Raw genomic sequence first — 13,915 nt, 5'->3', positions numbered from 1 at the left:
ACACTTTCGGCTCTTGTGTTGACTTGTGTGCTCTTCGGGACTTTATACTGCAAGTGCAACACTTTATGAGTTGAGTTGCCATGCAATTTGATCACACTCTAACAAGCATGTAAATGCAGTTGTTTATGTAATGCAAATGATACAATGTATCACCTTACAAGTCATGTGCTATAGTAAAAGCAGTGTGAGGAACAGAGCGATAAGTGAATGTTTATGACCTGATAATCTGCTGTTTTACTCATGATTTGTGTGAAAGTGAATAAAAGTCATTGTTGTAGTGCCCAGGGCCTGACTGGGGCAAAATTTCAGGCCGAGAGTTTCACCACTCATCCAGGCCACCCCATAATCCACCCGGGGTAAAAAACAAATTATTGTAAGAAATTACTGTTAAACCTTGTAAATTCTTGGCAATTTTTTATAGTGTATACTGTATATGTAGGTGGGTCTGTAATACAAGAGTTAAAATGTATAGTTTTTCAAAAGATGTGTTAGAGTATAAGTGTGTCGATATCATAAAATAGCAGGGTTGGGGGCCTGGGTAGCCCAGCGAGTATTGACGCTGACTACCACCCCTGGAGTCGTGAGTTCGAATTCAGGGTGTGCTGAGTGACTCCAGCCAGGTCTCCTAAGCAACCAAATTGGCCCGATTGCTAAGGAGGGTAGAGTCACATGGGGTTACCTCCTCGTGATCGCGATTGGTGGTTCTCGCTCTCAATGGGGCGCGTGGTAAATTGTGCATGGATCGCAGAGAGTAGCATGAGCCTCCACATGCTGTGAGTCTCCACGGTGTAATGCACAACAAGTCGCGTGATAAGATGCACGGATTGACAGAAGCGGAGACAACTGAAACTTGTCCTCTGCCACCTGGATTGAGGTGAGTAACCGCGCCACCACGAGGACCTACTAAGTAGTGGGAATTGGGCATTCCAAATTGGGAGAAAAGGGGATAAAAAAAAAATAATAATAATTATAAAATAATAATAATATAAAATAGCAGGGTCTGAGTAATAGAGAGAAAAATAAGTATTTATAAAGTCATAATCAGCCATTAAAGTCATGATTTGAGTGAAAGTGAATAAAACACACAGTGTTTGTAATGCCTCTAGTGTTTATTTCACCAGGAAACTACAGGGAATGGTACCTGGAGACATGTATAACAAGTTTTGCAAAAATGTGTATAGAGTCACATTTTCACTATGAGACCAGGTTGCAGCTACAACTGGACAGCTGGCTAAAATCAATGAACAAATCTCTTTTTCTCATGCAAGGCACACTGATTTATGACATCATTGGGGTAGTGGAGGAGCTGGGACAAACTGATCGCATGTTGGCTGTATTTTGGAGAGCAGGGGTGTCAAACTATTTATTTAAGTTGTGTGCCGGTTGGAAAAATATACATCGCCTTGCGGTCCAAACAATCTACTCTGTATAAAGTGGTAACCTGCAACTGTGATCTTAAAAGAATGTTCCGGGTTCTATACAAGTTAAGCTCAATCGACAGCATTTGTGGTATAATATTGATTACCATAAAAATAAATTTTGACTCGTCCTTTCTTTTCTTTAAAAAGAAGCAAAAACCAAGTGAGGCACTTAAATGCTGTCGATTGAGCTTAACTTGTATTGAACCTGGAATATTCATTTAAAGAGCTTGAGTTAACCCTTTAAATTAGTTTTGTTAGTGCATTCAGGTTTATTCAATGATGTTAAATAATATTTCTGATAATGAACTGGGCTGCCTTGTGACCTTGATACTCACAGATCCAGATAAAAGGTGTGAATTTGCTGCAACACGCGGGTCGTTTTAGACTCACTGGGTGTTTGTTTGAGCACAGCTCAAGCAGAAGGTTTAGATAATTGACCACTGCGATCAGTGGTTTGTCACACTATATTGTGCTCTGGGAGCAAAGCACCAGCAAGCCCAAAAAAGGGACCGTCGATCATCTGGAAATAAGACCCAAAACCACAAACTGCAACTGCCCTTATTAATTAGCAAATTTATGAAGAAAGCAAGCCCAAAGTCAATTATAATACTAATCTGCATCAGCCAGGTGTTACGAACCCCTAATAAAGCAAAACATCAGCAAAAGGGGAAGGTAAAATAAAAAGACATGTGCAACTTTGATACAAATCAAATTAACTTGTAGCACTTTACAATAAGTTTCCATTTGTTAACATTAGTTAATGTATTAGGTATCATGAACAAACAATTAACAATATATTTGTTAAACAATTTATTAATCTTTGTTAGTGTTTGTTAATAATAATAAAAAAAATGCAATGTTTGTTCGTATTAGTTCATGGTGCATTAACTAATGTTAACTAATAAAAAAAATTATTTTAAAAATGTATTAGTAAATATTGAAATTAACAACAATTTAACATTACCTAATATTAATAAATGCTTAATAAGTATTGTTCATTGTTAGTTCATGTTAACTAATGTTGTAAACTAATGTTTACAAATGGAACCTTATTGTAAAGTGTTACCAATTAGCTTTATTTAATAAGCCAATAAAAATTACAAGAAACCCTAAAGGGAAAAATACCCATTGTAAAGAAATGAAGGAAAAAACATAACACTAACCGTGTAACAATCAACAAAAACATATGCTACTGCATAAACAACTGGAATACCCGAAACTCTACAAATTGTAATTTAAAATTATACTAACTCAAGAAAAAGTTCAAATTGTAGCCTATGCAATAAAGTACACAAAAAGAAACCAAACATTTCGACAAAAGGTTTGTTTTTGGTCAATTAAACGTCTCTTCTCTCCACTACGCTCTGGGCTTCAGTGTCACTTTTGCACTCCTCCATCATCTAATGAGCAGACGAGTCGCAGGTACACAAAGGTGCTGAAAGAACACACACACCCATACACACTTGGAGAGAAAGAACGAGAGCGCTAAAGAGACAGTCCAGACCGAGGTCACAAGCCATAACACCAGGCAATAAGATAAAACAGTATATAATAATAACAAAGCAGGCCAAATCATAAGCAAGACAGGCCAGGCCATCTGGATTTCTCCCGGTGTTCCCAATCGCCAGTCCGGGCCTGGAAGTGCCTCTAGTGTTCATTTCACTAGGAAACGAGTCACGTAAAAAGTCATTGTGCAAAAATGTAGGTAGAGCAGCATGGTTCGATGAGATCAGGTTAGTTTTTCCACTCTTATAATACAGTGTGTCTGATCTCTCTCTTATGTTACACAGGATGATGCGGATGTGGAGTGGAAGTTTGCCCGGTCTAAACTCTGGCTCTCATATTTTGACAATGGCAAGACTCTCCCCCCTCCCTTCAGCATTGTCCCCACCCCAAAGTCCTTCTATCAGTGCATCAAGAAACTGGTCAACCTGCTCCGGTGTCGCCGGCGGCGCCTGAAGAAAGACGTGGAGCTGGGTATGGACAACTCCAAATCCAGGGTGTGTGCCTACTTTCAATAAAGTACCACAGAAATTTAATCCAACTCGTCCCTCCTTTTCTTTGAATAAAGCAAAAATGGAGGTTACAGTGAGACACTTACAATGGAAGTCAATGGGGCCAATTTTTAGAGGTTTAAAGGCAGAAATGTGAAGCTTATAATTTTATAAAAGCACTTACATTAGTTCTTCTGTTAAAACTCAAGTATTATTTGAGCTGTAAAATTTTTCAAATAATTTTTACAGTCATTTTTGGGTTTGTTGATATTACATTGTCATGGTAACCACGTTGTAAAATGGGCTATAACTTTACACAGAAAATGTTTATAAGTAATTTTAAAATCATGTTTACACTCATTTCCTTTATGTCTTGTGGCTTTTGAATCAGTGAGTATTTTAAAGTTAAAAAAATTGGTCCCCATTCACTTCCATTGTAAGTGCCTCACTAAAGGAGAGACGAGACAAAATAATTTTTTTGTGGTAATCAACATTATGCCACAAATGCTGTCAATAGTTCTTAACTTGTAGTGAACCCAGAATATTCTTTTAAAGCTAATGTGTGTAATGTCTGCGCCACTTGTGCCACCAGAATGGAATTCCCAATGTAGACATTGCTTTCAAACAAATGGTTCACTTATTATGAGGAGCCGTGTAAGCCATAATTGTTGAAAAGCCACTTAAAAACAGTAGTGAAATTAATATATTGGTGTAAACAGAAGTGAAATTCATTCATATGCATTAATGAAGTGCTTCTTATATGCACTAGTGAAATAAAAATATTCATAAAACTGATTCTGTGGACTTAACTAAATTTACACATTTGTTGCTGAAAGTGTCTTACAATCATTACTTCAGCTCTTCTCATATACACTTATGAAATTGTCTCTCAATCACTACTGAAATCTCTTTCAAACAGACATGTGAAAATGTCTTGCATTAAATACTATAGTACTCATACTGATCTAACAAGATCTTGAGATGATATTGTCACATTGTCTCTCATCCTCTCAATATGTTCTGTGATAACCAGTTTCACAGGTTGATAAGAGATGATTTCAGTAGTTGATGAGAGCTTATTTCACTGGAAAAGGAAGCCGTGTCCCCACTTCCTGTTGAATTCGGTGCAGGGGGTCGAAGTTAGCTGATCGGCAGGTCACTGTTAGACCCTGCTGGGCTACCCTAACACCCTAGCAACCACCCAGAACACCCTAGCAACCGCCTAGCAATCAACTAGCAACACCCAAGCGATCACCCAGAAAACCCTAGCAACGGCCTAGCAGTGCCCTAGCGACCACACAGAACACCCTAGCAACCAACTAGCAACTCCCTAGCGACCACCCAGAAGCTGTGTCCCAACTTCCTGTTGAATTCAGTGTGTGTGGCGCAGAGGGTCAGGAATTAGATGGTTAGCATGTTCTGGTTATCCCCTGCTGGTTGATGCTGGAACTACACCCTGAGAAAGCCACTGACAGCTATTCAAAAGTCGCTGTGTTTTCAAAATAAATATTTTTTTTTTTTTTAAGAAAAATATGAATCACAATTATTTCATTACATTATAGTATTTATTTTTTTTCCAGTGACAGATTGTTTCTGAAGGGCTCTTATATTTGTTGCCGTTAACGGATGGTCAGTCACAAGATTATTCAATTTTATTTATTTATAGCTGGTTGCTAGGTGGTCGCTAGGCAGTTGCTAGGGTGTTCTGGGTGGTCACTAAGGTGATGCTGGGAGGTTGCTATGTGGTTGCTAAGGTGTTCTGGGTGGTTGCTAGGGTGTTAGGGTAGCCCAGCAGGGGCTAACAGGGACCTGCCGATCAGTTAACTTCGACCTCCTGCACCACAAGCACCGAATTCGAACAGGAAGTGGGGACACGGCTTCCTTTTCCAGTGAAATAAGCTCTCATCAACTACTGAAATCGTCTCTCATCAACCTGTGAAACTGGCTCTTACAGAATTTATTGAGAGGATGTGAGACAATATCATCTCAAGATCTTGTTAGATCAGTATGAGTACTATAGTATTTAATGCAAGACATTTTCACATGTCTGTTTGAAAGAGATTTCAGTAGTGATTGAGAGACAATTTCATAAGTGTATACGAGAAGAGTTGAAGTAATTATTGTAAGACACTTTCAGGTACAAATGTGTAAATTTAGTTATGGTAATGTAAAACAAAATTAACAGAATCAGTTTTATGAATATCTTAATTTCACAAGTGTATGTACAACCCCAATTCCAAAAAAGTTGGTACAGTATGAAAAATGCTAATAAAAACAAAAAGGAGTGATTTGTAAATTATATTCATCCTTTGCTAAATTGAAAACTCTACAACTACACATTATATGATGTTTTACCTTGTGAATTTCATTGTTTTTTATGTCCAGTAATTTCAATCAGATGATTGCAACATGCTCCAAAAAAGTTGAGACAGTGGCAATTTAAGACTAATAACAATTTGACGAGTTGTAACAAGTTGATGTGAAACAGGAGATGTTAAACAGGTGAGGCAATCATGTCATAGTACTGTATACTGTATAACAAGCCTCCAAAAACAGCTTAGTTCTTCAAGAGCAAGGATCATTCGAGACTTGTCAATTTGCCAATAGATGCTTCAGCAAATAATCCAGCACTTTGAGGACAATGTTCCCCAAAGACAAATTGGAAGGACTTGGGCATTTAACCTCTACAGCGCACAATATAGTTAAAAGATTCAAGAAATCTGGTCAAATCTCAGTGCGTAAAGGGCAAGATGAAAACCACTTTGAATGCACGTGATCTCTGATCCCTCAGATGTCACCGTCTTAAAAAACATCATTCATCTGTAATGGATATCATGAACATGGGCTTGGGATTACTTTAGCAAACCTTTGTTAGTCAACACCACTCGCCACTGCATCCACAGCTGCAAGTTAAGACTTTACTATGCAAAGCAGAAGCCCTACATCAACACTGTCCAGAAGCGCTGCCGACTTCTCTGAGATCAGTCTCATCATAGATGGAAAGTAGAACAGTGGAACTGTGTTTTTTGGTCCGATGAGTCCACATTTCAAATAGTTTTTGAAAAACACAGCCATTGTGTTCTCCGTGCCAAAGAGGAAAGGGATCATCCAAGCTGTTGTCGGCGTCAGATCCAAAACCAGTGTCTGTGTAGGCCAGGGGTGTATCCGTGCCCATGGCATGGGTAACTCACATATCTGTGAGGGCACCATTAATGCACACAGATATGTAAAAATTTTAGAGCAGCTTATGCTGCCATCCAACACGTCTTTTCCAGTCCCGGCATTTTCAGCAGGACAACGTCAAACCACATACTGGCCGATTAAGCAGAGAGAGCAGGTGCTAGATTGGCCTGCCTGCAGTCCTGACCATCTCCAAATGAGAATGTGTGGTGCATTATGAAGTGCACAATATGGCAACGAATACCCCGTACAATTGTGCAGCGGAAGACCTGCATTATGGATGAATGGGGGAAAAATCCACTTTTTAAACTGAACAAACTTGTGTCTTCAGTGCCTAGATGCTTAATAAGTGTTATTAGAAGAAATGGTGACGTTTCACAGTGGTAAACACTCGACTCTCCCAACTTTTTTGGAGTGTGTTGCAATCATCTGATTTTAAATTACTGTACATTAAAAAACTATGAAATTCACAAGGTAAAACATCATATAATGTTTAGTTGTAGAGCTTTCAATATAGCAAAGGGTGAATATAATTGACAAATCAATCCTTTTTGTTTTTATTAGCATTTTTTCATACTGTCCCAACTTTTTAAGAATTGGGGTTGTAAGAAACATTTCAATAATACATATAAATTAATTTCACTAATATTTATGTCATAGTAGTCATTTCACTAGTGTTTGTAAGATTTTCAATAATGCATATGAATGAATTTCACTTGTTTATATCAATATCTTAATTTCACTAGTGTTCGTAAGATGTTTCTTAACAATTATGGCTTACACGCTCCTCATAACTTATTGTTGTCTCTGCGTATTAACCTCTTAACTGGCAGAGGTTAAGCTGGAATAGGGGAAAGTATTTTAACTTCAAAAAGGATACACACTTCAGCTTTAACTGCATAATAAACTACACAATACTGTTTTTTCATATGTTTTAATGATTAGACTCCATTCTACATGTAGTTGCACTGTTTGTTTGTGTTTGTGTGCTTCCAGCATTCACTGTAATGCGTTACATTCATTTCAGACTGCACGCTCACTACTCGTAAATAATGTATGTGTATATGCAGTAGCTTTGTATAGAATAGGAGCGCAGGAAACAATAATGTTTAAATATGAATAGTATAGGCTACTATAGAAAAAGAAGATTGGGACCCACTTTATATTAGGTGTCTATACTCACATTATAAGAATAAGCATTTAATACAATGTACTAATTGTGTATAAATGTGTTGTTACATTTTCCTTAATTAAAGTTGAAAGTGCATGCATGTAATTACAACATTTAAATGAGGTTAAAATGGGATTTTGCAGATGGTTTAACCCTTAAATCTGGTGGTAATTTTGGTGTCTTCAGCTAGATAAAACCAAAAAATTACTATGTTTAAGCCCTTATGTGGTAATACATATTAAATAAATTCTTTAATTATATTCAAACAGAATAAAATTATGAAAATTAAAATTAAATTAAATGTAAAAATGTGTTCAAAAATCTTTTATGCTGTGTTAGACCAGTGGCTTGATTTTACTTATGACGCAAATGGTTTAAAGTTGAAAACCCCCTGCATATACAGTAGGGGTGCACCGATCGATCAGCCCCTGATCTAAACTGGCCGATCTTCGTCTTAAAATCTGCAGTTGTGCAAAGATTCAGGGTCGATCTCTTTTCAATTGTATCACGCATGAAATCACACATACACTGCTGCTCTAATGAATGAGCACTTGCTCAACATTTGAAGCATGACATTGCGGCCACTAGAGGGTGAGTTGTTGGCAATTCTAAGCATTCATGAATTTATACTTTCAGACATGCTGTAATTGAGATGAATACTGCTGGTTTGTAAATGAGTATGTGTATGATTTGTAAGGTGCCCATTTTAGAGTCATTACAGTAGTAATTCTGACTCGACTGTACAGTTAAGACACAGAGAGGACAAAGGTCCTGCAAATGGATGTAAAAACCAATTAAACAACAAATAAATATGCTTATATAAATCTAAGTACGAATACATCGTGAGTCGTGACAATCAGATGGTAAACAAATCATTATTACTAATCATTTCTGTGGTTTGGAGCTTGTAGTTGATATATTTCTCTTATTTTCAAATGTATCTCTGCTGTGTGTGTTGCTCTTATGGTGTTTACTGGTTGCCAGTATGTCACAATGATCTTTGATAGTGACAACAGAACTATTCATAACTGTTTTCAATTCAAATAAATGTTAACAATTCAAAATTAATGTAAATTGATTGTAATTTTACAGTGTGGGGCTTAAACATACACCGATCAGCCACAACATTAAAACCACCTGCCTAATATTGTGTAGGTCCCTCTCGTGCCGCCAAAACAGAGCCAACCCGCATCTCAGAATAGCATTCTGAGATTATATTCTTCTCACCATAATTGTACAGAGGGGTTATCTGAGTTACCATAAACTTTGTCAGTTCGAACCAGCCTGGCCATTTTCTGGTGTTACCATCCACAGAACTGCCGCTCACTGAATGTTTTTTGTTTTTGGCACCGTTCGGAGTAAATTCTATAGACTGTTGTGCATGAAAATCCCAGGAGATCAACAGTTACAGAAATACTCAAACCAGCCCATCTGGCACCAACAATCATGCCACGGTCCAAATCAATGAGATCACATTTTTCCCCATTCTGATGGTTGATGTGAACGTTAACTGAAGCTCCTGACCTGTATCTGCGTGATTTTATGCACTGCACTGCTGCCACACAATTGGCTGATTAGATAATTGCATGGATGACTGGTGGTGCCAGAGGGGCTGGTTTGAGTATTTTGTAGAATATGTTCGTAGATGTGTGTGTGTCATGGTCGTATAGAGAGCAGATCCATGAGGAATCCTCTGTGAAGTGTATGTTCATAGGCATGTATTCGTCGTGGTAGTAGGGAGGAGATCCGTGAGGAATCCTCCGTTGAAGAATGTGTGGGCAGAAGGACAAGTGCAGCAACAAACTGGGAGATAACCACACTCCAGACACATGGGCAGAGACAGGCAACCAATAAAGATACACGAGACAGGACCAACTGAGGCAGAGAGAGTGAAGCGAGTTACTTGAACACACAACAACAATCATGACACAACGAAGGGTTTAAATAGGCAGAGAATCAACGGAGAACAGGTGCTGTCAGCACACTAATTAGTGGCATGATCAGCGTTCCCATGGAAACAATCAGTGTTCCCATGGAAACTCCAATCACGCATGCCAGCATCACTTGAGACACATGAGGAAGAGAAAAACAAAACAAACAGAACAAACCGGCAAATTCACCGGGACCATGACAGATCGCTGGGCATATAGTGGGAAGAGTAGTGTTATTTAGCGTAGCACGGACTTTGGCCTCCACATCCCAGAATACCATGCCCATCACCCAAGTGTTGAGTAGAATGGTATCTAGTGGGATGGTAGAGGTCTTGACTTCGAAACATCAATTATTTATCATTATCATTAAACAAATCGGGTTTAATGTTCTTAGAGCCCGGACGATATGAGAGAACAAAGTCAAACCTGATGAAAAATAGTGCCCAGCAAGCCTGTCTAGAATTAAGGTGCTTAGCGCTATGGATGTACTCTAGGTTCTTATAATCAGTCCAGATCACTAACCAGTGATGCCACTCGCCCAAAGCCAGCCAGGCAGCCAGCAATTCTGTTACCAACGTCGTAATTTCATTCAGCTGGGGTTAAGCGGTGTGAGAAAAAGCACACGGATGGCTGTAATTTTAGAGTCATTTCCATCTGAGGAAGAACACTGTGACAGAACCGCTCCAACCCCAAATTCCGACGCATCCACCTCCACCACAAACTGACATGAAGGGTCAGGAGTACTAAGAATGGGAGTGGTGATAAAATGCTTCTTTAATTTAGAAAACATGGCTTTGTCTCACGGAGACCAACAAAAGTCAGTGCGGGTGGAGGTGAGATCCGTAAGAGGTGCAGTGAGTTAGCTGTAGTTACGAATAAACCTACGATAAAAATTAGCAGAAACCTCTGCAAGGCCTAGCGGGAATCTGGGGTTGGCAAATCAGAGATGGCTCTGACCTTGGCAGGGTCCATAACACAGAACACCACCCATCAGTCATGATATGCCAACGGTACTCCAGATAAATCCATCGATACATCCTGAAATGAAACACAAGACTGGACAGGGGAGACAGCAGAGTTAAGACAGTGAGACAAACAGTACGAACTCCAAGCAAGAACAGTATTGGTTGACAAGACTATGTGTGGGTTGTGCATTACCAACCAGAGGAACCCAACACTACTGGTGCCAATGGAGACTGGGCCAGGTAGAATAACTGTTCCGAATGATTGCCGGAGACAAAGGTAACTGGCTTGGTGGAATGGGTGACGAAGGTCAGGGGCGTGCCACTGATGATATAGGCTGTGATAGATTTGTCCAACTGGACCACCAGAACTTGCCACTTGGAGCCTCGTCGATGTCCAGAAAATTCCCTTCGGCTCCACAATCCACCAATGCGGAAAGAGCGTGACTGGTTGATCCGTACTGCAGTCCGGCAAGGAGAAGAGTCTGTAGTCCGGGGGTTTTACTCAGGGGTGTTGCACTCGCCAGTAACCCCCTGCCTACTGATGAGCGGGTGGCTTTTTACTGGACAGGAGACAGAGACATGGCCAGGATGGGCGCAATACAAACAGAGTCCTTGGGTGAGGCATCGCTGCTTCTCCTCCGGAGAAAGCTGAGTCCTCCCAATCTGCATGGCCTCTGCCTCAGACCGTGATTCCGATGGCCTGGCTGGAACAGTGGACTGGGTATGGCGGTCAGCCACCCGGGCAGGTGGAGAACGGCAACGGTGGCGATGCAGTGTCAGGCACTGATCCACTTGGATGGCCAGGTCCACCAGGTCATCATGCATGCCAGCAGCACCTGAGACACATGAGGGAGAGAAAAACAAAACAAACAGAACAAACTGGCTAATTCACCAGGATCGTGACTCCGTATACATAGGTCAGTCATATGAGGTATCATTTGAAAGCTTAGAATCTGAACTTTTCAGAGAATACCAACACTTTTGCATTCATGTTTTAAAAAAAATAAGGCCTGAAAACATTTGCTTCACAAATTAGCGCCCCCTAGAGGTAATGGGGTAGAAATGTTAATTTGAATATAAAAGTCTTTCACGTGGCACTTAAATGGACAAGTCATATATCAAATGAAAGCTCTCATTCTCAGTAATGAGCCTGTATACTTTATTTTTCCCTAATACCACAGTTTGAAAGATTTTCAAAAGAATCACAAAATGAAATATGATTTCTGAAAGTCATCAAATACATACATCTCTTTTATGGACCTGTTATTGCTGCTGTAAGCCCCAAATAGCTAAAAACTTTGGGTGGTGCATAAACTGAAAATTAGACTGAATGTCTATGGACAAGCAAATCTGTTATGGCTAAAATGCGTTAGAACGCCACCTACATTTCAGATCTGTATGTTGTGGTTGAATGTGTTTGAGAAAATAAAAACAATTATAGTACTTGCTTCCATCTAGTGGGACAAAATAAGACTTTTTAAAGTGAGAGAGTGAGCAGAACCAGAATGACATGCTTACAAAATTGACAACAAAACAAAACTATTTTACAAAATCGGTTTAATCATAAGATTATATACACATACAATATTATTTATGAATAATTGGAGTATTTTTTATTTGGGTGGTTTTCTGAAAAAATTTGATGTTTATTTATTTTTTATTTTTTTTTGCATTTAGTCCACAGTGTGTGTGAATGGTGAGCTTTTAAATCTGAGTGTGAAAAATTGCAGGCAGCAGCCCAAAAATGCATCAGAGTTTAATACATTTTTAGACACCTATTATAAAGTGGGCAGTTGAGCATTTGAATGGAGCATGATATCTCCAAACTGGTTACATAGAATCTCAGTACTATACCTATATCTTTGCAAAATTATTTTCCACGACTCTATGTACGTATCTCAGCAGATTCCTGGTGAAATGAACACTAGTGGTGCTACAACAATGACTTTTATTTACTTTCACACAAATCGTAAAACGGCAGATTATCAGTTCATAAACGTATTTTTTTCCAGTGAGAATATATCTCAAACAATTATCTCTCTGTCCAATAAGGACCACATAGGACCTCTGTATTTCATTACCTTATTGACATTTCCCAAGGACAACCTGTTTTTAGCATTTCTTAGAGAAAAGACGTACAGTTCTGTCCTTGTGTAGCCTGCAGAGCGAATCAATGCCATTTAAATGCAGCAAGGGAAAGAGAGCGACAGGCGACCCCCTTTGATGAAGAGTTGAGAGGTGCTCATTGGTTTATATGGTTTAATCTACTTTCATACTTCAAGCACATGTCCACAGCGCGAAAAGACACATTACTGTGATTCATATGTGGCAGAGCCCTGCTTGTTTTCAGCTTCGATTTAATTCACTGTGATCAAGTGATCTTCTCCCGCAGGGGTTATGTAATTGAAGATCAGACACGCAATGTGTTCAGGGGCACCATCTACAGGAAACAGAAGAGAGGGGCTTATGTGTTTGTCTGGCAGTTGTTTTAAGATGTCACACATTGAATTGGCCGTGTGAGCATCATGGAAGTGTTTATATAAGGTGGCAGGTTGAGGTGACACAGAATCTGACTGTGAAAGTCCTGCTGTTATTAGTTCAATAATAGCCACATCGGATTTGTTTTATTTTTACCCAAGCACAGACAGTTCTTTCAATCTGTTGTTTCAGTATGAGTTGTAAAACTACTGAGAAATTATTTTATCATTGTACAACATTTTAGTGGTGTCTTAGGCCATCTGGTGGCCGTTTTTATAATCATTTGTTAAAGAAATAGTTCACCCAAAAAAAAAAAAAATTCTTTCATCATTCACCAACCCTCATGCCATCCCAGATGTGTATGATGTTCTTTCTTCAGAAGAACACAATTGAAGATTTTTTAGAAGAATTTCTTAGCTATGTAGGTCCATACAATGCAAGTGAATGGTGACCAGAACTTAGAAGGTCAAAAAAATCACATAAGTTAGCATAAAAGTAGTCCATAAGACTTCAGTGGTTAAATCCATGTCTTCTGAAGCTATATGATGGGTGTGTGAGAGAAACAGATCAGTATTTAAGTGCTTTTGTTTTGTTTTTTTACCATAAATCTCCAATTTGCATTCTTTGTGCATATTGCTACCGGGGATTGTCACAGGTGGAGATTTAAAGAAAAAAAGGACTTAAATATTGATCTGTTTCTCACCCAAAACCAGAAATCATTTGGAATTGTTTATCTATGATTTACTTAAAAGGCTTATTTTAATGAATATAGGAA

General features: G+C 39.0%; 1 protein-coding gene across 3 annotated transcripts in view; it reads left to right on the top strand.

Annotated features, from left to right (window-relative positions):
* Nucleotides 1–13,915, top strand: part of trpc3 (transient receptor potential cation channel, subfamily C, member 3) — a 107,241-nt gene that overhangs the window by 82,599 nt on the left and 10,727 nt on the right. For all 3 annotated transcript variants that reach the window (XM_051658547.1, XM_051658545.1, XM_051658548.1), the window contains one exon: nucleotides 3,212–3,421. In XM_051658547.1, coding sequence (XP_051514507.1) covers nucleotides 3,212–3,421 — 210 coding nt within the window. The remainder of the gene's footprint in view (nucleotides 1–3,211; nucleotides 3,422–13,915) is intronic.

Source organism: Myxocyprinus asiaticus, chromosome 27 (assembly GCF_019703515.2).
Source record: "Myxocyprinus asiaticus isolate MX2 ecotype Aquarium Trade chromosome 27, UBuf_Myxa_2, whole genome shotgun sequence".
NCBI classification, from domain to species: domain Eukaryota; kingdom Metazoa; phylum Chordata; class Actinopteri; order Cypriniformes; family Catostomidae; genus Myxocyprinus; species Myxocyprinus asiaticus.
Note: the sequence above shows the minus strand (reverse complement) of the source record. Positions and strands in the feature narration are given on the sequence as shown.